Below are 24,561 nucleotides of genomic sequence, written 5' to 3' on the forward strand. Positions count from 1 at the left end.
TTCAGGAAGCATACAATTTCAGTGCATTTGCTCAAGATGAGTCAAGGGACAATGAATCAAGTCTACAAAATATACCTTATATATGTAATGGATACAACTGGTCATTCACATAACAGCACGTGATCTCCAAAGATGAAACCCTGCCTTTTAACTTCCTTTTGTGAGATGGAAAATTCAGAAGAAAGAGGAAAATTCCTATTGAGTAGGGGCAACACTAAATCATGGTGTGTATGTCTATGTGGAGCATCACGCGCTGGCATCAGCAAATCTGCCCATGATCTGGGATGGCAATGTGTTTGCTCCAGGAGCCACAAAGCCGTGTTAGCATGGCGCAGGGACCAAGCAAATCAGTCAAGACATGGATTTAGTTCAGGCTTGGGAAGAACTCCCCGATTCCCTATGGGCAGAATAATTTCATATTTTCCTGGGAAAACAAACAAAAACAAACAAAACAAAACAAAAAAAACTTATTCTATATTCTGTATTTGCAGTCACTTGCAGGGAAGATATGGCTGAAGTGTTTTTTTAGTGATGCATGGATAAAACCTATATGGTTTTATCAAATGCTGAGACTGGCTGTCCTTTGCTCTATCACGACAGTGTGTGGGACAGAGGGACAGTACCTCACGATGAAGTCCGAGTGAGCGCTCTGCATGATCTGCTTCTCTGAGCGGATGTGCTCCTGCTGTCTCGTGTCCACTATGTGACGTTTCTTCAGGATTTTCATCGCAAAAGTTTTTGACTCTTCACTTTTCAACTGGACCTTGGGTAAAGTAGACAAATGCACTGGTTAGAAGCAAGGCGTGTCCCCTCACTAAGCTGTGAAAGCCTAACTGCATGGGCTCACCACCTATCCTTCGGAAGAGTTGAAAAACAAGTTTCTGTCATGAAAAGCACAATGCACTTGAACAAGAGCTTGGTTGTAGAACCTGAGCATTCCCGCCACATGCTTTCTGCAGTCACACACAGGTCACCTCCTGCACAATCCAACATTTCACCAATGGAAACTCTTCTTTTGCCCCAAATCTATGTTCTCTTCTTACCTCTTCAGCCATCAGCTTCATTAGAATATGAAGCAGATTTTAACCCATGGCTACACCAGGTACTGCTGTTTGCTATGAGGGTATGCCATTAAATTGAAAAGCCATTTCCAAAACTCATTGTTGAAGGGAAAACCCAACTGTCAGCATTAGTTTCAAGTCAGAAGATGTTGCTAGCTAATGTACAACATTCATAAAGCCTTCTACAACTAGTAATACATGTACCGCCTCTGGCAGGGAAATGCAATCCTTGGATGTTTTTAAGGGATGAGAAGAGCTGGCTTTTTAACACCACTGCTTTGTCACGTCTTTACTTTTAACCTTAAGCCTCAGCAACCTATTTTTAGCCTGATTTCCCGAGATGAGATTGAAGGGAGTTGTTTGCTTGCTTGCCAATGTTACCATGGTAACTTCTGAACCCTGAACCATTCCCAGCTAGCTCTAAGCAACAGGTACAAATCCCAAAGAAAACTACAACTGAACTATCCTTTCCATCTTGCTCATCCCCTATTAGTCACCACCAAATGAGAAAGCAGCCTCATCGCTGGCCTACCAGGCCTCTTAGTTTGCTAAATTCCTCCATTAGCTGTTCATAATAATATTGCCAGTTAAGTGATTGGGAAAAACATTACGCTTACAGTAGGAGGTGCCACTTGGTGACTTCTATTTTGGTTTTCTTGCAGGAATTTGGCCTCAGCCAGCAGACAACATCTTGTTTGTCATGAGCTCCATCAGGAATTCAGCTTGCCTTTTAAGTTAGGAGACAACATTCATGCAATGGCATTTTATTTAATATAATATCTATCCTTATATTTTTTAATAACAGAAATATGAGATGTGACATCTTCAAAAGTTCTCCCAGGCTGTCCCTACAACCATAGCATTGCACAGTTTCCTCTGTATTTGTGTGGTAATGGTTCAGGTTACAGGGAAAATACAAGGAGGGATGGCATCTACAGCATCCAGTCTTTGTCAGAAATCAGACTGGTTCCCAGGTGTACACCAAGGCGCCTACAGCTTAAGGAGATCAGATCCAAAAAGCTGATTCTCAGATGGCAAAGAGACACATCAAACAGATTCGCAACACAACTAGAAGTGATTAAGAAATATACACTAATAAAGGAGAATCCACCTTCTGTGGCCTAATATTTTCATTATAAATTCTTTATTAATGCTGTTTCAGTGGTTTCATCTACAATGGCGCAAAATGCAGACATAATAGCTCACATCACCAACATAAATCTTGTCTCTGCCTGCCAGAGAACAGAAGCTGTAGATCTTTGTGATATGTAATTTCTATAACGTGGTTTAGGACTAATGAACTTAATAAAGCCAGGAAAATTTGAAGATGGAATGAACTTCCTCATTGCTCTTATGTTTCTCAAAACACCTGTGGATATCTCAATTTTGCCATCATTTTGCTGTTGCTTTCATAGAAGTACCTTCCTGTTCCACGATCTGATTCTAGGTTTGCAATCACTGCTTGGTGCAATATTGGTGTGCTCAAGTACATATACTGACATATATGCATGCATGTACATATGTATGCATGTATTTATCTGCCTGTTTTAAAACCACTTGGGGTTTCTGTCGTCATATTGGTGGCTTTTCGTTTTCCCTGCAGCCACAAGCATTTCCAATCTCACATAAAACTTCTTTTTCCAAAGGAAAAAAATTCTGCATCTCACACTGAGACTCATAATTATTATCTTTGCATGAAGCCTGTGCTCGCCATTTAATCTTCATGGAGACAGGGTACAAAGACCTAAACAATCCACATAAAACAAAGAAAAACATTTTTCCTCATCTCTGAGGTTATTTATTGAGCTCCCAAGTTATTTATTGAACTGGAGCTGCACAATGCTGCTCTGCTACATGTTTTGACCACAGCTCAAAGCAGAACAAAATTCTGTATTTACTCCAGACTGAAAGTGATAAAAGTGAGTTTGGTTTGGGGTTAGAGCTTTTTTTTTTATTTTTTTTTTTTTACTTTATTTCATTTTGAGTAAATAAACGGCATATGGACTTTAATTCAACTGTTTGAACTAAATTATTTGACATTATTCAATCTAAATCAAACCAGGGTGTTTCAGGGGAAAAGGGAGATTAAGGCGGTGACACAGGGGATGAAGCAATGATGAAGGTAAGGAAAAACCTAGGGTGAGCAAAATTTACTAAATCTTGAAAACAACAACAACAACAACAAAAAGTAAGTTTTAGTATGATTAAGAATGTAATTCTGGAGAATTTGTCCCTCCTCCTATGGATGGCAAACCAGATTGCTGAACCTCTCATGAGCCTCACCCATCCAGTGCAGTGTAATCAGCTGCCATGCAAATTATTTCAAAAGTCTTTGCAAAGCCATATCACATGTTACAGATCATTTGTTTTCTTTTAGTATGTTTTATTGTTAGATTGTCCAGAAACAAAAAATAAATGAACAAGAGAGCCAAGAAAGTAGATCTCCTAGCAAACCTAAAAACTAGTCGGTCAGTTTGAACAAGACACATGTTCAATAAAATTATATTTAACACTTCTAAACTTAGTCGAAACACAAATCTGTGTTTCTCTTTCTAACGTTAATCTTTACTAGATGTCAGTGTTAAAAATAAACATGACAACTGGGTGGAGTCTCAGATCACTGAATTCCAAAATTATAGGATAAAGTGAAATATGTATAAATCCCAATTTGTCCACTTATGGTATAACATTTTGATAATGGGTATTCTGACTACTTGTCCTACTTGTCAAATTTTTGTGTCTTTCATTAGAAAAGTTATTTCTCTTTCTTTCTCCTTTTTTTTTTTTTTTTTTTTAAATTATAATTTTTTCATGGATGCCTGGGTTTTGAGGAGGTAATCTGCTTTCCTATATTTACCTGTACACCTTCAAAAGAAGTACAGGAAAAGAAATTACTATAAGGAAGAAAAAGGCAGCATTTTCGTTTGGCGTTTGATAATGTTATCACTGCCACAAATGTTTAAATATGGAACAAACAAGTAGCTACAATTAGCTAATGCAAGACTTTGACATTATGCCACAGGAGAATTTATATACATTTTCCATTCCCTTTCCTAATGTGCTTCGTAATGCAGAAGATTTGCAAGAAGTTGAGAACATGGGGGGATTAACTTGCATTCAATGTGCTGATGCACTGAAACATACTGCTGAGGTACAAAATCTAAGGCTTAAATTTTGGATCACTTTCTTTCCTATGTTTTTCTCTGAGCTGGTTGTCCACCTGGATGATGAATCCTGAAAACTTCTCCTTCTCCAACATGCCTTAGTTGGTTTGGAGTTTCTGCTGTAACTGCCAAATGATGGACTGTGATGACTATTTTTTTATGATGTAAAGCTGTCCGTCTCCAGATCATTTCTACTATTCCTATAAACAGTAACTTTTAATGTTAACTTCATGGTAGTTTATAGAAAAAAAGAACATGTCTAATTCCAATCTAATTACTACAGTTGAAAAAAAATATCCAAGAGTCACCTACACTTTTTACTTTAAAATTCAGGATTAATGTTAGGATGCTGAGAATGGGCTGTCCTCCAAATATAATGAAAAAAAAAAAAGCACGTGATGCCACAAAACCACAAAGATTTTGTCTCTCAGCTCAGAGGGAGGTGGATATGCTGGGCAGGAAGCTCAGCCTTCCGAACAAACCCACCACAAAAATATCCTAAATGCTTTAGAGAAATGAAAAAGGCAGGCAGTTTGCAAAGGAGCCATCTTTGCTATACAGCCCAGGAGATCAGCTTTGACATAACTTGAAGCAACATCTTAAATTTCAAAGGCCCCAGGACTATTGATTTGGTGGAGACGTGCTGGAGCCTTGGGTTTCAATCATTTTTCTCCAAGAGGATTGACACAGGGTAACCAGCAGCCTCCATCTCTCTCATTTTTTTGCAAGTAAAAAGCATTTCCAGTCCCTTCCCTCCTTCTTTTCTAATTACTCTCCTCACTTTGTCCTTACATAGTCATTACCCTTTTACCAGTGCAAAATTATCTCTTTTGGAGATGCAGAGCACTGAGAGTAAGAGCAAGCAACATGGCCAGTGTAAATGTCCATATTCACTGAAAATAATAACGCTGCATATTTTACTGAAAGGCCCACTGGCAAGGAAAAAACTACAAATTAAATTTATAACACTGAGTACAGCGTTATACTTCCCCTTCTCCCTGCTGTCAAACATACGCTTCAGCTTTCCATTATGCAGCCATCTCATTGTGTTCCGGCACATGGTCCATGTTTGCAGTTCTGCCTCTCGCTTGCACGGGCTAAACTGAATTCAAAGCAGGCTGAACAGCAAACCTCCACCAATAGCAGACTACAGGCCTATACAATCTTTGTCAGTGCAAAAATCCTCCAAAAAGTGAATCCTGATAAACCTATAGGTGCCACTGATCAGGCTCCATCCTGGTTGGGCTCCCTCCTGGTCAATCTGTGTAAGCTCTTGACCTCTGTTAGAAATGACACTCTGTAGGAGGGTCTAATCCTTTTCATTTGTGGAACAATAATATATTTTCTTGTCAAAAGGTAAAAGAAAATCAGTCGGGAGTGTGGTGAAATAAAGCCCAAATACCACCCTAAATTGTGACATACGAAACCAGTACTAAGAGAAGTAAAATGCTTTACATCAGGTCATTCTGCAGGATTGTTACCCAGGAAATGAGCTGCATCCCAGTGACAAAAATAACAGCAGAAACCTTGTTTATAACTACGTGAGGTTAACGGTGGCAGCCACGTGCCACCTGGGGAGCACATCCACACAGAGTCATCACCTCATCCTCTCCTCTTTGTCTGTGCTTCAGCATGATGCCCCATACCCAGGTAGCATGTACTTTTTTGGCAGCCTGTGTCATCAAGACAAAGCCACCCCTGAGTGAACCCAAACAGATAGGTCGCTATTTGCAAATACATTCAACAGACATGAGGAACAGTCAGGAAGACAGGCTTAATTTTGCTGTTAATAATTTACATTCACAGGACTACATTTAACTTCTCAGCATTCAGAAAATAATGCTGCTTCAGTAAAGAAACTTTAAAAAATCCATTATGAGGTGGGTAAAGATGCCTTGGTGGTGAGTTCAGTAGAAGAGGAATGCTACAAGATTAGGACAAGATGCAACCACAGGGGAGAAGAGGACAGTAAAAGTAGTGGAGAAGGAGATAGAGAGCGAGAGGAATGACAAGGACAAGAGAAGTCCCTTCTCTCTTCCTATTCTGAGTCCTTGTTTCCTTAGACCTTAGCTGGCTTCTCCTGCACTCTCTGTGCTTATAGAAAAATGTTGCAACCACTTCAAAAATGTTGCTTTGCTTTATGATGTACAAACTCCTGCAACTTCCAAAACACACAGTGCGTTCAAAGTCTGCTCTGTTAACACAGCTATCATTCACATACAAATAAAAATGTTTTTTACCTTAGTGCTTTTTCATTTTTATTTTATTTTATTTTATTTCTTTTTTTGGGGGGGATGGATATTTATAAGACAAAATTGTGCATTTGTTGTGCAATTGTGATTGTGCATTTTCTCTAAAAAGCTGCCCCAGATAATATGTTCCTCTGTGATACTCTTTGCAGACCCTTAAAGCCATGAAAGACATGAAAGAGCAACAGACCCACGGGCATGGCCTGAACACATTTCGTATTTATAGTTTATCCTTCCTACATTTTGGCAGCTAAAATAGAGATTACAATTTGAATGGCATTTGCCACTGAAAAATGCCCAGATTTCTTCTGATGGAACAAGCATATTTGAACATGAATTCTTGCAGCTTCTGGACACTATACTCACAAAAATTTGCTCATAAGCTTCAGAGTATTCTACTAATCCTCAGGGTAGCTGGCCTCGCTCCTAACTAAATGAGAACACACAGTGAGCAGAGTTTGTGCAAGTAAAAAACATTTATTTTACTCTGGAGATGTGGCTTTTTCCTAAATGCTCTGCAATAGTGATCCTTTAGGAGCTGGCCAGAACCTTTTCTTGAAATCTTGTATACACTGCTGACAGGCAGGTTTCTTGTTGCTAATGTCTCCTGCTGATCACCCACTGTGGGCATGGTGATACCTATATAACAACAACGATGGTAGTTTAAACACCTTCCTAAAGGGCTTCTGCTAGCTGACTTATGTGTGCTTTATTTGGAAATAATGGAGAAATCAGGGCTATCATGAAACATGAATATCTTTGTATCATGTTAAATAACAACTGACTCAATGCAGCGCTTGGGAACTGAAGTGCAAATGCTTTTGCTTGCCGGGTATGCACAGGGTCCTTTATTTTCCACGGCTTCCCAACTAGATGCATTTGAAGCAACAAAAATAGCAGCAGCTGTTGCTGAGCGCAGCACTTGGGCTGCAGGCAGGCTAACGAGAAGGCAAGCTGAGATCTCCTAATCCCAACAGCTGAACTGCTGCACGAACAAAGCAGCGGCATTTCCCCCCAGCAAAAGAGTACAGCATGTTTTTAGTACTAAATATACTTCTGTTCTCCCAGGATGAAACAGACTTCCCCAGAATGATATTTGTTGCCTTACAACTTGCTTTTTTTTTGCCAGCATTTGTTTCTATTAGGCAAGGGGGGAGATATCTTGCTCATATTTATTCCTCAAAGTATTTCAGATGTCTCCATTAAGGTTTTAAAGATACTTTGCTCATCTCCGTAAGGCCAGATTCAGCTGCTCTCCTCACCTAAGGCTTAGAGAGAAATTGTAGCTTGCATCTCCAAATCATAACAAGCAAACTACCCAGTGGTTCTTACTCCATCCTTTCCACCTCATGCTCAACATCACACGAACAAGTTTTTGCTCAAGGCTGTTGGGAGAAGAGGAGGAATGCAGCTTATGGGGCCCACGTGTGAATAGGGGTAGCGATCAGGCTGGATGAGACTGGGTCGAGACTAAAAAAAAAGATCTTAAGATGAAATAAAATAATAATAATAATAAATAAGTTTCTGGGATATACTGTAGGCTGAAATTGTGAAGGCTGAATCCAAGAATGAATTATAAATGGGCATTAGAGTGGAAACTGTCTGTGCTGTCCTCATTTTCTTTGAAAAAAGTCTAGATTCATTTGGTTGGGGAAGCACCAAATATCATATCCTATCACACAGCACAATCAGAGTGCTATGGGACTCCGTTGGAAAATACATTGCAGAATTACACTCTATGAGTACACATAAATATGTAGTAAAAATTCAAGTTCCTGAGAAAACCTCAGATATTTAATAATTTAAGTTACTTAATCAAATTCTGACTTTTGCAAAAAATACATAATTCTACGTTTTGATCCCTGTACTGAAAATTGCTATTCAATGCTTGACAGCATGAACAAGTAAGTTTTTTATAAGCACGGACATTGGGAAATGCATTAAAATTCACACCTTTCTCTAAACCTCAGAGGTAAATATTTTTTTCAAAAATGTCTAGAAGGAAAAGGCTAAAAACCAGTGAGGAATGTAAACTGTTTCATGCATAAAATCATTCCAATAAAAAGTAAATACCAGAAGAAGGGTTATATAGTTAAAATATGTTAAACCAAATGGAAAAACTCACTACTGTGGTTTCCTGAAAATATAAGATGGACATAAAGTCTCAAACCTCCAACCCCAGCCCCACTCCTGAGTTTGTCTTTGTTCATAATACAGCACCTATTTTTACATCTTACTCCTACCTCCAACATGAGCCCAAGCCTCCAGCTTGACAGCTCATATCCTGATCAGGACTCCAACAATATTTGATGTGCTACAAATGGTGTCTCATCTTTCCAAACCATGACAACATCCTTTCCATTAGCAGGCAAGTCCCAAGAATATATCTCAATCTACAAAGTAACACCTGCCAAAGATGTATTCAATTCCATCGAGAATTAAAAATCAAAGGAAAAATAAAGAAAAATGCCCTATCTGACAGTATCACTCAAATGTTTCAAATCAAGCATCCTGCATATAGTCAAGAAGGGCAGAAGAAAACAAACAAAAACAAACAAACAAAAACCACACACACACAAAACAAAACAAAACAAAACAAAACAAAACAAAACACAGACCAAACCTTCATAAATAGTATTTTGCTCAGCTCCACAGCTGTAGTTTCATTATTGTCTGAATGTGGGATTTACTCAGGTACCTACCTGATCTTCCAATCCTTCACTAAAACCAATTTTCTTGTATTGACTGTATCCAAAGTACACTATCTTTCAGAAAGATGGAGACGAAAGGATTCTTAACAATTAAAAATAAGAAAAAAACGTTTCAAAGATTTTTAAGAGAAGACTGATCTTGAAAAGCTTCGTAATAGCTGGAATAAAATGATAGCTATGCAATTGGAAATTTCCACTGATAAATGTCTGAGTTATGCATCTGTCACTCTATCGGAAGACAATTACAGGATTTTTTGCCTTGCCATCTAACTACTTCACTAATGTTTTTATTTACAAAAAAAAGGCTATAACAAATTTGATTGCACTTCATCATCTGTGGCCAGATTTTTCTTAAAACATAAATAAAAATGAAAAATGCCATACTACCCATTTTAAAAGGTCTTGTATAGTCCCAGTAAAATGTGGCAGAAACTCAGTTTTTATGTGTATGTCCTGATTAATCTCCATATTCTAAAGGAGTTTTTAGTGGCCATCATCAAGCCGAAAGGAGGTTACAAGGAGGACTTCAAGGGGGTCTGTCTAGTATATATCACCATTACATACTTTTATTAATGGTTTGGATAATGAAACAGGAAGAATATTATTAACTTTGCACATACTAAAATTGAGATAGAAAGGGCTATGAATGCTTCTGAGAAGAGCAAGGGAATTAAATTTGATTTTTACAAATTGAAGTAATGGCTTGAAATAAAAGGGACACAATTCAGTGACGGCAAAGGCACATAGCTGCACTTGTCCTGCTCTACCTGACCATGGGAAGGTACAGGTTGGACTAACGTACCTAGTATGGGACACTGCTAAAAGAGGGGAGAACCAACTGGGAACTGAGAAAACATAATGACCACTGACACGGAAATCACGAATTGCATGTCAAGCTCTCAAGAAGAATATTTGTTTTTTCTAATGGGGAGTATTTCAGGTTTATGTGATAATGGTCTTCAAATATATACAACTCTACTGCATGAGAAGGGAAGAAAGTGCCCCCAAGTCCACTTGAAACGAGAACAACAAATGACAGGCTAGGAGGTGTTATATATCAGGAAAACTTTTCTTGCAGCGAGGAACGGTAGGCACTGGAATAAAGTGCCTCGGGAGCCTTCTGTCCTGCAGACTTTCAATGACAAATCAGGGAAAAGTGGTCAGAAGTGGTTAGGTGTATTTGATTCTGCTGTGGGGCAATGGTGTTCGATCTCTTTAGGTCCCTTCCAGCCCAAGATATAATGAACATATGGTTGAAATATGTGCTTTAAGTGCCACTGACTTCCTCAAAGCTGCCAAACATTGAAACATATGATTAAATGTTTTGTCAAGTCAGGGCTAAAAGTTGGGCCTGTCCTTAATCTGCCTGTTCATACTGTTGCTCTCAGGATCCCCAAACCATGTGTTACCAAAGCAGCACAGAAGGCACAGCTCCCTCCAAGCTCGCCTACGTGCAGAGGTAGTATAAGTCTGTAGGTTTTGCCAGCATATTTTCCCGAGAAGCGAGAAATATGTAGCTGAAACCAAGCCTCAATGGTGTGGGGTGGATGGTGTGTGGGGGAAACATGTTATTTTTGCAATTTTACAATAACAGGAGAGATTTAAAATCTCCTTCTCCCTTCTCTGAGTGATTGTTCGAAGTGATAACTGCATGTCAGTATAACCAAGGCATGCATTCAGGCCTGGACCTGATTTTTAGTCTACCTGTACTCAGCCATCATCTACATGAACTGATTCATAGCAATAATGACTCTAACCTTGTATGTTCAGATACTCTGATACATTTATTTCAGAGCTGTCTAAAATAATCTTGATTTAAATCTGGAACACGTGACCTGGGGCAGACGATTAGAAACATATGACTTAAATTAAAAGGAAATTAAAGAACAAAGACAAAAGCAATAAATTCAGGAGAGATGATTTATGAAGGCTGAGAACACCTGACCTACATGTCTGTTCTTTGCAAAGTAGTGCTTTGTAGGACACAAACCCAAGACGATAGATTCATTCACTGTTGTAATGTGTTACTGAGGCACCCAGATCCCAACACAGAAGAGGCTCAGCTGACACAGTCCTGACAAGCTAAGCAGCAAAAAATAGTGGATGCATCTTTTAATCTATGCTATTAAACACAAGAAGTCCAGTCCTATTATTTCCCTTCTCCCACGCTAAGAGACGTGTCCATGAGCTGGATGAGAGGCACAGGAAGAGATGTCCCAGAGCTGCTTGCACTACCTTGGCAACTCTCCAAAATGCAGAAGGGTTGCCCTAGGAATGTGGCACCAGCCGGCCCTGGGCAGACTATGGGCTCTCGAACCCACCTGTTTGTTTTTTTTTTTTTAAACAGTGAGCGTCACACAGCTCCTGCTGTACGCACACAAATGCCTCTGTTTGCTCCATCATAGGGTCACTTGTTTTGATGATCCTGCTATCGAAACTTCACTGCCAGTGTTTAGAAGCAGCCCTACAATGATTCTTTTCCATGGATAGCACATGGAAAAACTCCTTATTGCCTACTTTCAAACCGTGTTTTGACTGACATGCAAGGACGCGATGCAGTTTCTGCCTGACGTGAAATGCTGCTCCTGTTCAGTGGCAGAGCTGGTCCCCAGGGCAAGCAGCATGGGACAGCTCAGCTGCTCTGCCCCCCTGACAGTAGCCTGGATAAAAGCTGACTGCAGACAAAGTCCAGCTGGGGATAAAGGAGCAGAACAGCGGCCATAAGGACAAGACACGTTGTAAGAGGCATTAAGTAGCCATTAAAAATCTGGGCCAACTACGTACAACAGCAACGCAAATCTGTTGGAAATTTCTCTTGACATATGGAAAATAAAACTGCTTAGAAAAGGTCCCACATGTGCTAACCAGGACTTCTCACCACAGGAGATAAGCTTTCTATTACAGGAACAAAACCAAGACAAAAAGATATTTCCACGTGTTATCTCCATAGAATTGAAAATTACTTAAATAACAGGCTGTCTGGCATGAAGGAAATGTACTACCATATGAATTCATTGATGGGATGAATGCTGAAAACAGCCGGCATTCACGGAGGTGCCTGGAACACCAAAGTGTATTTACACAAGCCACACCAGAACGTTAAAAAATGTATGCAAATGGGAACGTTATTTGCCTTTGGCCAGCAAGACCCAAACTCAGACCTAGACATTCCAGTTTCCAACCAGACACCACCAGTGGCCCTCTGGAAGGGTATACAGATGTCCTGGGGGACTTGCCCACAGCAGCTGGGGTTAATCTATAAAAATCCTCTTCCTTGGAAAGTGTAAAAATTGCAGTGTTTTTCGGGAACAAATTCCAGAACTGCTGGGCATTAGCAAGATGCAGTAGTACATGAAAGGAATAAAAGAGTCAAGTCCTCCGATACATTTTGCATTAGTTCATTTCTGGCCGTAAATCATAAAACATGTTTTTTGTACCAAAGACAGAAACAAGAGGTAGCAATTCTCGGCTCAGCTTTGATGAAAATATTCTCTTGTTTGAATAACATAATGACCTCATTTTCCAGTATTCAGCAATGAAATGGCAATTCATAAAGGTACTTAGTTTTTTAAAGCTGACAGAATATTAACATAGTTTGCCTTGGTGATAAAGAAAAATAATTAAATCATGAGTGCTAAGCTAAACTTTTAAATATTTTTATCCTTCTTTGTGGAATTCAGTATTAGTTAAGAACTGCTACAGTCTATTTAGCAGAAATATACGACTACTTAGTGATGTAATACATCTTTATTTCCTCCTTAACTAAAAATCTTAGGAATGTAAATCTGAAATATAAGGTTTTCTTGAGACACTTAGCTCTGCTGGAGAGTCTGAAGAGCTAAATGCAAATTGTTATCAGGCTCACTTTAGGAACAGTACCTGAAGAAGTCCTTTGGTATGTTATACCTTCACATTTTCTTGCATTTTTCCTCTCTTCCCCATCTCACTTCTCTTAATTACTGAAACACCTTTCCCAAAGGAAAATGCTTCTCTAGTCTTGTCCCCTCCTCCTTCACGTAGCAGGCACAATGCAGGGAATAACTGTAATCACACCATACAAGCAACTTCTGTGTCTCCAACAAACTGACAACAGGAAATTAATATGGGAAGTGGTTTAAGCTGGTGAGAAAGAAGAAGACTCTTTCTTCTTCATTTTCACCAGATTATTCACCAGAGTATTTATAATTTACCCAGAAAACGACCTGCTTAGGACAGGAAGGTCACGGGGAGTTAAACTCATCCTTGAAAAAAAAAAACCCTAAAAGGTGATTGAAATATTTCTCCCATTAGTAGCCTTTTGTAGGCTTTGTAGGTGGAACCAGGGATTCTCGAAGGCTTCTGAGTTTTGGAACTCTGCAAAGATTTAAATATTTCTACCTGATACTGATTTGATATGTTAAAGTAACAGCACGTTCATTCCTGCTCTTCTTCACACCTGACCAGATGTCATGCGTACATAATATTTAGTTTTTCTCAACATCTTATAGCTTCCAAATTAACTTTGAATGCAGCTAGAGGTAGAGGACTCATGACCATCACTCATAACACAGTACAATTTTTTTTCACATCTGTGCATTTTTAGGGTACCTGAAGCAACCCCCCATGAAGACAAACTCATCCACCTTCCCAGGAACAACATGAGGTATTCAAAGCTTGAAAATATACCCCCCAAAAACTCAACAACTACACCCACTCACCCAATCAACCAAAAAAAAACATCTTAGAAATGAAAATAAGCCTAGCAAGCTCCTTCCAAGATTCAAAACAAGCCCCCAAATGGTAGGTCCCTCACTACAGGTTACCTCAGGCTGATACCCAGTGGTGTTATCAACTTAGGAAGCAAATCCCCTGACCTTTATAATGGTGAAAGACCTTCATATGTGAAGTTGAGCACCACCTGAATTAAACTCCTGCTCTAAAGTCTCCTCTGCAGAACATGACTGTAGAAGGAATGGGGAAAGGACATCCTTTCCAGGCTGTGCGTGAGCTCCAGTGACTATCTTCCAAAACAACTGCTGCTAATATTAAATAAATAAAAACAAAAACCAAGGAAGAGATCAAAGTTCTCATTGATGTCCTCTGTTTTTCACAGTTTTACATAAATCAAAATAAGAAGAGTTAGGAACAAATCATATGGAAGAATGACTTCCACTTTTAACACTGATTTTATCCATTATATCACAAATAATTACCAAACTACTTATTTTGCCAGTTTTCCAGTTCCCAGCAATAAACAAATAATATAAAAAAAGTCATTTGGGGCTCTCATATGGTTACAGAGTAAGGATTTCCCATAAATTTTGTGTTGTCAGCAGTAAATGTTCACTGTTCTGCTCCTAACTTAAAGGAGTACCTAACATATTGTACTGGTGTTCAGTATCAGAAACTCCTCCTTGGTCAGCATGTTGATGTAAACTAAGCTGCTTCTTTCTATTAGAAGTTTTTGTATTTACATGATATTACACATGATCACAAAACAGCTGCTGATCCATGCTCCTCCTGCTCAGGTTTTGTTTTAATAAAGACTACATAGTTCTAAATCTAAGCAGAGCAAAAAGCTGTTTTTGCTTTTTCACTAGAATTCACAGAATCTTTAGTGAAATAGTATTTTTCTGTGAAATTTTATTATAATTGAATCTACAGTTTCCGTGATAATCAAGTAGATCTGCCTCTAGATCTGAATTAGAAACTGCTTAGAGGAGACATCGCACCGTTATTCCAGTTTTGGCTAAGTAACATTTTAAGATTTTTTTGCTCTTTCAATCTTATCACTTAACCAACAGCTGCACAATGATTCAGGTTCTTGCTAAAAGACAATCAATGTTATAAACAGCATTGCTTCAATGTATGACCATGTAGAGAGAAACAACACGTGCTCCTCTCTCCTCAACCTAGTATATATTTTTCAGTTACTGCAAATTATTTATTCATTTGTTTTTATTTACCCAGAAATGTCATGCAGCTTTCTTCCACCATTAGAAAATATATGATCCTATCACATACTTCTCTTCTGGGAATTCTGTTGTAATACTGAACAAAAATAAAAAGACTCATAACACAGTAGTGGTTCCCGGACATCACACAAAGTTCAAAGAAGAAAAGGTTACCTACCAGTTCAACTCGTCCAAAACCTCCGACTCCAAGGGTGTCAATGATGTTGAAATCAGACAGTTTCAGGTTAGCGAAGAAGGCAGCTTCGGCTTCATATCTGGATTTTTTTATGCGAAAAAATGGAAATTTCTTAGAGGTGCAAACATGAGTACTGCGCAATACTGTACCCGCATGGCATGAGTGTGGAACAGCGTTTACCTGCTTAATTTCCATCTTATCTCTTAGAGTTTGCTTTTATTCACACTCATTGTTTCACAGTTCCCAATTGTAGCATAGCTCCAATTTGCACAGTTTTCGAAGTGAGAAAAGCAAACATACCTACTGCATGCCTACAATGCAAATGTCTGGTACTGTAATTCAGCTCCAGCTACCCAACAAACGCTACATTTTGACATTTTCTATTGATCTTCTTGTGAAGAGAGGGTGGTTTTTTTTTGGTCTTTAAGTATTTTTGGAAGATAAAGTCTCTCATACAAGTTTCTCTTATCCACAGGCTGGCAGTAGTTTCTATAAATGTTTATTGAAAGTGGCAAGATCATTAAGGTCCCTGGAGAGAAATCACAGCCAGGTTTTATGAAATCAGATCCAATAAGCTGAGGGCTGGTGTGCAAATGCCTGAAATGAATGACTTCAGTCACATATTAGCATTCCTATAAGGATATCTTCAGTTCTTTTCCTTCTATAAACTCAACTTGGAGTAGAAATTCCAGCACAGGAGGTCCCAAAATCCAGATGCTCCCTCTTTAGCCCATGTGCAACTAGCTTGTAACAGAAGTTCACAAAGCCCTTAACTAGGGATGCATGCAAATCCAACACATGCAAGCCTGCCAAAATAAGCTTCCCATGACTATCCTCATGAATATGATTCCTCTAAAATAGCTCCTTGTCAAGGTTTATGGTATTTTTAGAAAGGCTCGGAAGGGAAATGGATGAACTGGATCCACCCACTCAATAAAGTTTGACATTCAGCTGCCGGAGAAGGCCCTGTGCATGAGCAACCTTTGGCTGTTGGTGACACAGACTTGTATGGGAAAAGAGCATTGACGGATCATGAAGAGAGGCATGGAAGGTGGGAAGGGGGAACTGGCTTGGAAACACAGTTTTTGATATTTAACTTCAGCCATATTATCTTGCTATTCACAGATAGACCATAATCTGCTATTTCACCCCAGTTCTTCATTTGAGCATGATAACGCCATAGTAAAGATAAAATAACATAGTGTTAGCTACAATCATATGTACATATCTGAGCTACAATCATATGTACATATCTGCCTATCCTTCTAATGTATCTTATCTGTCATGCCTGTTTCTAATCTAATTCAGTAATGGGATAACATTGATTTACTGACTTACTCCCCTCAAAATAACTTATTCATTCTATTTAAAACTGAAATGACATTGGAGGAAAAAAAAATTGTGGTGAAAGAGAAAAACTGAGAGGTGTCACTAAAGGTGAAAGGTCACATCACAAACCCCCAAATACAATGCAATAAAGTGCAATTTTATCTTGGGGATACTGTCAACAAATCAGATAAGCTCTGCTTTATTATTTATACTGTCACCAGATCCTCTCAGTGACCTTGCTCCTGTGACCAGAGCAGCCTGACTGCATCCGATTTTGGAAACTAATCAGCACCGAGCCTGCTTTGAACTTGGGATAACCTTGTGTGACACAGCTGCTTATTGATCATTTTATACTAATCATGAGGTGCATATTAAACCTGGAGCTGAAAGGAGCTCTGGTAAGAGAAAGCCATATTTGTATGTTCCCTTCTAAATCACCAAAGACACATCATTTTAGGGGTGACAGTGCAACGAGATGCGTCTAATTTTCATGATAAATGTATAGACAGCATATGAGTTATCTTCTGTTTTCCTGACCAGTTAAATACCTCTAATGATTTATAATTGCTAGAAAGATGAAATCCCAGCATGAGAAAATTTCCTTTCAGCAGTGAAACTACTGAGGCAAAACTGCTAGTCAAAAAGCCCTGCATTAAATTTGCCCAAGGCTTGGGAGTCTCCCTTGGTGGAAGGAGGCAGGAAAGAAGATGCCAGCCAGAGGGATCACTTGCTCTCAGAGAGGCAGGGAAATAGCTACCCTGCCTCCGCTGGGCAAGGTATTTCTCAATGCTGAGCGAGGAGGGGACAGGAGATGCCAAACAAGAGTGTCTCAGGAGGAGTAGGGTCTCCAAAGACATACAACAAAGTTAGAGGAAATTATCCTGAATAATGGTGAAGTCCTACCAAAATGATGCACAGTTCACATCATGTGACATAGGAGGACAAAACTAAGTCAAAGATGCCCCTGCGCTGGCAAGGAAAGCAGGATGTTAGTCCCAGCCCCTGGAAGATCCACCAATTCTCCTGAAAATGCCTTGGTTTGATGGGAACAGGGATATTCTGCTCCAGACACAACTTCTTCAACATTTTGTGTACTGAGTTGTAGAAGCTGAAAGCTCTGCTGATGGCCTTTCAAGTAAAAAAGATGTGATAATTTATTATTTTGTTTAAAAAAATGTACTTATAGTGTTATTGTTATTGTTTTTTGAAATCCCTCAGTTGATTCTTTCTGACAGATAAGACTGTTTATATGCAGTTAGTACATACAAGAGCAATGAAGCCTATGAAACAAACTAGATGCAGCTTTCTAGGCATCCTAGAAAGAAAAGAAATTTAAAAAATATATAGTAAAACAAAAATGTTTGTAAAATCAAGCATGCAAGCCCTTCACATGCTTACTAACAACAGGCACATCTGAATTCTGTTTTATTCCCAGCTACAAAGGTCAAAGTCCACCTTCAAATCAAATTCCTACATGCTGAGAAACAGGAGTTATTCACTTCAGCCCTGCAAAGTTAAGAATAAATCTCACCAGTCTTTTAAATAAAAATACCCAAGTGCAGATATTTCCAAGGCATCTCATAAATCAGAAATCAGGGTGTAATCCTCACCCTAAAATTAAGAATATGAATTCAGCTTTCGTCTTTTAACTTTGTTAATTTGAGCATGTTTAAACTCTCTAAACAAAAACTATAAGGGTTCTGCAGTCTGTGCCCTAAGAAGTTCTAGGGACAAGCACATGGGATGTCTTAATTTTATCACCTCCAAAACAAAGGGGATCCTTTTGATAGGGGAACATAGTGCAAAGAAATACAGAAGTAGTTTAAAAATCGTGGTGTGTCAATTGGAATATGTTCAGCTCTGGACCAGGTCTAAGAAATCTGAGATACTGTGGAGGATGCTTGGGATATTCTTTGGGAATATAACAGAGATAGGATGAATGGGAGAGATGGTTTGACGACACTTGTGCAAGCTAATGTGAAAATAACTCAGTAATAACTCTGTGGGAAAAATATCTGTGTGTCAGGTCAGGGCATATTTATTCTGGGTACCACTTCGCAGATGCCACAGCCTCTTCCCATCTGATAATCAGGAGTCTAATGAGAAAGGCAGTTATATTCTAAATATGCAGCCATATAGTTGTGCTCTGAAATTTGACAAAGAAAAATATGACTTTTTGACCTTTGCAACAGTTGGTGATTGAAAATATTTGTATTTTAAGTTCATAATTTAATAGACAAGAGGTGTTTTAGGAAGACGTCTTGGGCAAGCTCTGAGATGTGAACACTGATCAGCATCACATCTGCATTCAGCAATGTTCTGGAGCTATGCAGATGCCAGGCTCAACCTTTCTATACGGAGATTTCTGGGATTTTCTGACCCTAATTGGAATAGACGTTATTCGGAAAGAGCCCTTCATGGGGTATTTTGGTACTGGTTCTTTTTAAACCAGATATCAAAGGCCTGAATGCCCAGCAAGTCACAGCTGGAAATGCACAAAAATAACAGATACAGAAAATTTGTCAAAACATAACAAATCCAAATAGCAAGGAACAACAAAAAGTCCGTGTTTCATAGTATCCTTGCTAAATGCCTATTCTGCTTCTTTGATAAAGAACTTTTAAAACGAAGGCTGAGATTTTCAGAGGAGCTTGGAGAAGGCAAGGTAGCAACTCCCAGTGCACTAATGAGGCTTTTTGTTTAATATAAACTGGGTTTTGTAACTTGTCCTATAAAATCAGCTCAACCAGAGCTCACAGTTCACTCCTGTAACTAACACGAGAAGTAGCTTCTCCACTTGGGACTTTAGAAAACAGTACAGAGGAGGAAATGTTCACATATAGGTCAAACATGAGCATGCTGCAGAATCTCCCAATCTCTCCTCCAAGGTTTGTTGAAAATCTGAATGACGGAGATACCTACTGAAATCTCATTCAAACGACTGTCTGTATTGGTCATATGAGTATCGGTATCCTCCTATGGAAGAGTTGGGGTGTGGGATCACCCTTTCCTTCTCTCCCTCCAAATAAAATAAATACTCTTAAAGTGTCACTATTAAAGGACTTGGTTTTGTATCATCTTCAGCATGGACAGGTGTCACATGCAAGAAAACAGAGTTCTCAGGGGGATCATGAATAAATACCATCGTCCACATGTCCTGTTACTTTGAAAAAGCAGTGCTGGGGCCACAGCCAAAGCATTTGGGCAATGCCTGTTATGCAGAACAGGAGAGGAAAACATGTAGGTTTCTGCACTGCTGGAAATTTCCAACAATTTAAATAAGCAACTGCTTCATAGGACAACTATTACTCCAAAACACGTTTCAAGCTTTTTTTCCCCAAACTATAAATACAAAAATTCAGAATAATCTTAACTAGGCAGCTAAAAAGAATATATGAGAAAATGATGGGAGCAAAGGTTTGTAATTACCCAACTGCTCAGCTTTACTAAACTAGCTCATGATTCCTATCACATGAGCTAAATGTGTTGGGAAACATTAGACATCTGTTACCAAACAGTCATCGTGATACAAAACTTGGCTTCTCTCCAGCTGCACGCTGCCAACTAGATGTAAATTGTAACCAAATGGGAACCAACCATCAGCTCCCTGATAAGAGCGGACGGAACAATTTGGGTTGGATAAAACACAAGATTTTGGAGCCTTCCTCAGTGACAGGCACTTGCTCATTTAAAAGCTATTTTGGTGGCCTTATATTCAGTTTTGTTGGCTGTCCCAGTCACTATAGCACCCATCGTAAAGGCAATGCACTTCTGCAAGCAAAAATAATGAATGTCTGCAAAGACTAGAATAACCTGAGTTGCAATAGTTGGATGGTGATGACCAGATCCTGTCTGCGAGAAAACATGTCCAATGAGCCTAAGACCCACAAATGGGGTGGGGAAAAAATATCACAAAAGCAAACCTTATTTTCGTGCTTACCAAATTAGTTTTACCTCATTATATCTCCCTATGATTCTTACAATAAAGCTAATGTCTTTCTAGCATTCTGCTTCAGCTAATGCTACTCTTGAAAAATGAGTTTGTGATAAATGAAAGACAAAATTACCTCAAATCTTCGTTGTTGTCATTATTTTTTTCAATACATTTGAATATACATATTTTAGCCCTGGCAAAATGACCGACCTGGAACTACTTGTGGTACCCAACTGCTGTTTGGCTGACTGGTACCTGAAGTCACAGAGAAACTTCTGGATGGATTAATGCTAGTAAGAGAGATCCAATACCAACCATGAATGAAGAGTGGCAGAAGATAATGATCAGATTCATGTAACAAGGAGGCTTCAAATCTGAAAGCGATGTGAGGGAGAGCAGATGTGGCAAATGCTGCTGCAGCTTCCATGCCTTCCCTTCCACGCTGGCCAGCTCTCTTGCCCTCCTGTTATGATTACTCCAAAAAGCTCAGATTTGGGTATTTCTGAGTGATTTTGGAGAACAGGAGATCTATGAATGGTTATATGAGTGAAAGCGAAATAAAAAGCGCCTTGCGTCATTTCCATGAGATCCTTACCTTGAACTACGCCCTGTTTGTGTGGGACTCAGAAGAGTTAGCCACATTCAGGCCACAGACAGAAGCATGGTACAGCGAGACTGTATTTTACACAACCAGCAAGATCCAGAGCCTGGAAATGCCTGAAAGCAAATTCTTGAGAGGCATTGAGAGCAAATCTGTATTTTTTCTTGGTGTACTGCCACTCATCCTCTCAGAGGTCCCACCCCTGTGCAAAGCACTTCTATTCTAGCTTCTGCTTAAGATACTCATCCATTGGAGTCAGTGCATAATTTGGGTGGGGCAATGTCCCTTGACAAACTATTACTGGAAGCCAAACCCAGAAAATATCTGTACAAACCCAAAACCCTGTTGTGAAGACAGCAATATGCTCTCAGAGCCCAGTCAGCTCTCCACAAGCTAACACTGGCCAAAAGGAAAATGTTCACCCCAAAACTGCAGTCAGGCAACAAGAGCAGAAAATATGTATTTTCTAAGTACTGTCCCTTTGTGTGGCAATGCCCATGTTTTGTGTTTCTTCCTCCAGGTATCAAATGTCTGTGTCTCTCATGACACACAAATACACATTTTTTACTTTCAAACATCCCTTTCAGATACATGCTATGATCAGTAAGAACACAAATATCAAGAAAAAGACCAGCTCTTTACCTATTTTACTGTCAATCACGTAACATTACAGAATTCATTTCAAGCTCCATCACATTACTGCAATTTATTTAGCTTGTTCACAAATATGGAATTACAAAATCATACCAGGACATCTCCATGGATAGTGAAAGCAGGAAGATGCTGATCAAAGACACCAAGCTGTTGGATAAAAGTACCGGCACAAGAAGACTGTGATTTGTCCCATTGGCAGTAAAGTTGTCCACCCAGCCCAGAGCTGTATTAGCCAGGGGCACTGACATGCCATTGCCCTAAATCCAAAAGGGATTTTTTGCCCTTTAACAGAGACACAGGGTTGAGGCAGATTAGTATGTCCATAAATATTTTCTGCATGGTATTTGCTAACCTAATGTTAGCTCGCTCCTGGGAGGGATGGGTTTTATCCACAGATCTTGACTTGTTAGAGTAAGGATTTTCTTGCAGATGAGGATTTGCTGCCCTCTGCGGAGGAAGAACAAGGAGGAAAACATCACATTGATTTTGTACTTCTCCATTTTTTCTAATTGTGAACAACACTGAAAAAGTAAAAAGTGTATATCAATCTACCTACAGATACATGTAGAGGTGTATCTGCCTACTGATGTATGTAGATAGACGGATACACACCTTTTACTTTTTCAGTGTTGTTTGCAATTAGAAAACATGCAAGACTGGAAGACTGAAGATCAATATGATGATTTCCTTCTTGCTCTTCCTCATTGGAGGGCAGCAAATACTTGTCAGCAAGTCATCTGTAAATAGATAGAAGGAGAAAGTATGATAAATGATAATATAGCTTCTCATTTCAGGTCTCCTTCTTCCAGACCATCTGTCTGAGGTCAGCAGTGCAGTAGCTTTAATTCCTGACTTAGCTGCTACCACTTCCTTCTATGTCTTATACCTTCAACTGAAAATCCAAATCAGGGAGATTTCATCTGGATTTTTAAAAAGCAATGTGCTCAGGGAGACTATGCAATTGAAAGCTGCAGCTGCATGGACAACTGCATTGAAAAGAAAGGGTTGTCTTTCTTTTCAAGTTCATGCTGTCAGGGCTGTGAATTTCTCTTTGACCTACTAGCACTTGAACTTACAGTGTACTTGCCTTTAATGACCTTCAAATCAGGAGAAATAGCATACCTCCTGGTTTAGATTTTCTTACAGAAAGTGAACATTTTAGTTGCAGCTAAAACAGACATTAAAGCTATGGCATCTCTAACTTCCTCTGGAAAGGGAAGGAGATCTGAAATTAAAAACATAAAGTTAAAAAACTAACAAAGAAATGATCTTCCCTATTTAAAAGTACATTACTTTTCAATTAGAACTCCACAATGTGATCATGGTATTATGCTGTTATATTAAGCTGTGCTCATTGTGAGTTGTTTCAACAGTTAAGCAAATAAGAGATTTGTTTGAATTATGGGGCTTTGCAGACTTTCTATTGCATGGAGACCAATTTCATTCATGTAATTGAATGCATTAAAGTACAGTCAGTTAAAACAGTTCATAAAGACTTTCTCATCATCCAGGCTCTTAAAAAGTCTAATACTGTTGAATTCCTAAATGTGACAAAAGGTTGGTAATACCTTATTAAACAAATTATGCCTATTAGGTTCTGTCTAGCACAAGTAAGAGCACTGCAGTGGGACCTTATCTGAACATAGGACATGCAAGGAAGAAAAAAAGCCCCCAAACCCATATTTCACAGTTTTCCTTATGTTTGCTGTAGGAACTTGTCCTCTTGTAGCTTGGGGAAATGCATCACTCCCTTCAAAATGCATGACTGCTCCCCTGTCTATGCTCACAATCAACTTGATCAGAAAAATCCACACCTCTCTGATTTAAGCAGATGCAAGAATCTTGTATGAACATGAGTGTATTTTGATTGCCTTTATTCTGTTACTATACTACTTCACAATACTAGTCACTCATATGCCAGAAATAAGTACAAATTTTCGTGTATGAACTGAACATGATTTTTTTCCTTCTTGTTTTGATGAAACAGTTTGCATGAGCAGAGTTTCTGTATCATTGATTTTCATGATTTTTTTTTTCTGTTAAGCAGACAAACAAGGCTAACTGGATATTTCTTACTGTGAAATACCTGCTAATAAAAATTCATGGCAAATCACTGATTGCAGTACAAAGCCATGAATTAAAGTGGTTGCATACAGCTAGTGGTTCTCCCCAGATTCTTTCCTCACTGCCTGGATCATGGCCATGAGAAATCTGAATGCTCTCTGAGTCTGTCTGGGGGCTGCAGATCAGCGAGAAAACTCACAGTGTGTTTTCAGCAGAATAAATCCTTCATTTTTAGCTGGGATACAAACCACTGGCTGAAAGGGAGGTGATAATCCTGTACAGGTGTGAAGTAGAGTTCTTTCAATCAAGCACAAGATTATCAGGTTGTTGTTTAGGGAATTGGGTCCTTGTTTTTCACTGAAACTGAGAGGAAGGTGAAAACAAAAAAATAAATAAATTTGGGAATCTGAGTTTTGCAAGTGAAGTAACCAATATGCCCACATCACTACCAGCCTTCCTGCCAGCCTGCCTTTGAACACCTAACACTTGTGCAATGACAAGCAGAGCAGCAATAAGCAGCATTGCAGTGCCCAAACTGCACCCACCCAACTTACCTGGACTGCTCTGCAAACGCTCTGCTGAACCTGAGTGGTCCTGGTCCTTGCAATACTACATCAGCCTGGGCCCTATTTCATGACTGTATTAAATATGTAGTTCTACTGACA

General features: G+C 39.1%; 1 protein-coding gene across 2 annotated transcripts in view; it reads right to left on the reverse strand.

Moving 5' to 3' along the window:
* The window catches only part of PRKG1 (protein kinase cGMP-dependent 1), a gene marked incomplete at both ends in the record, with an annotated part of 468,546 nt that overhangs the window by 21,281 nt on the left and 422,704 nt on the right, over positions 1-24,561 (reverse strand). For both annotated transcript variants that reach the window (XM_084290587.1, XM_084290589.1), the window contains 2 exons: positions 624-763; positions 15,297-15,393. In XM_084290587.1, the coding sequence (XP_084146713.1) occupies positions 624-763; positions 15,297-15,393 (237 nt within the window). The remainder of the gene's footprint in view (positions 1-623; positions 764-15,296; positions 15,394-24,561) is intronic.

The sequence above is a fragment of the Netta rufina genome, assembly GCF_964035555.1.
Source record: "Netta rufina genome assembly, chromosome: 7".
Classification (NCBI taxonomy): domain Eukaryota; kingdom Metazoa; phylum Chordata; class Aves; order Anseriformes; family Anatidae; genus Netta; species Netta rufina.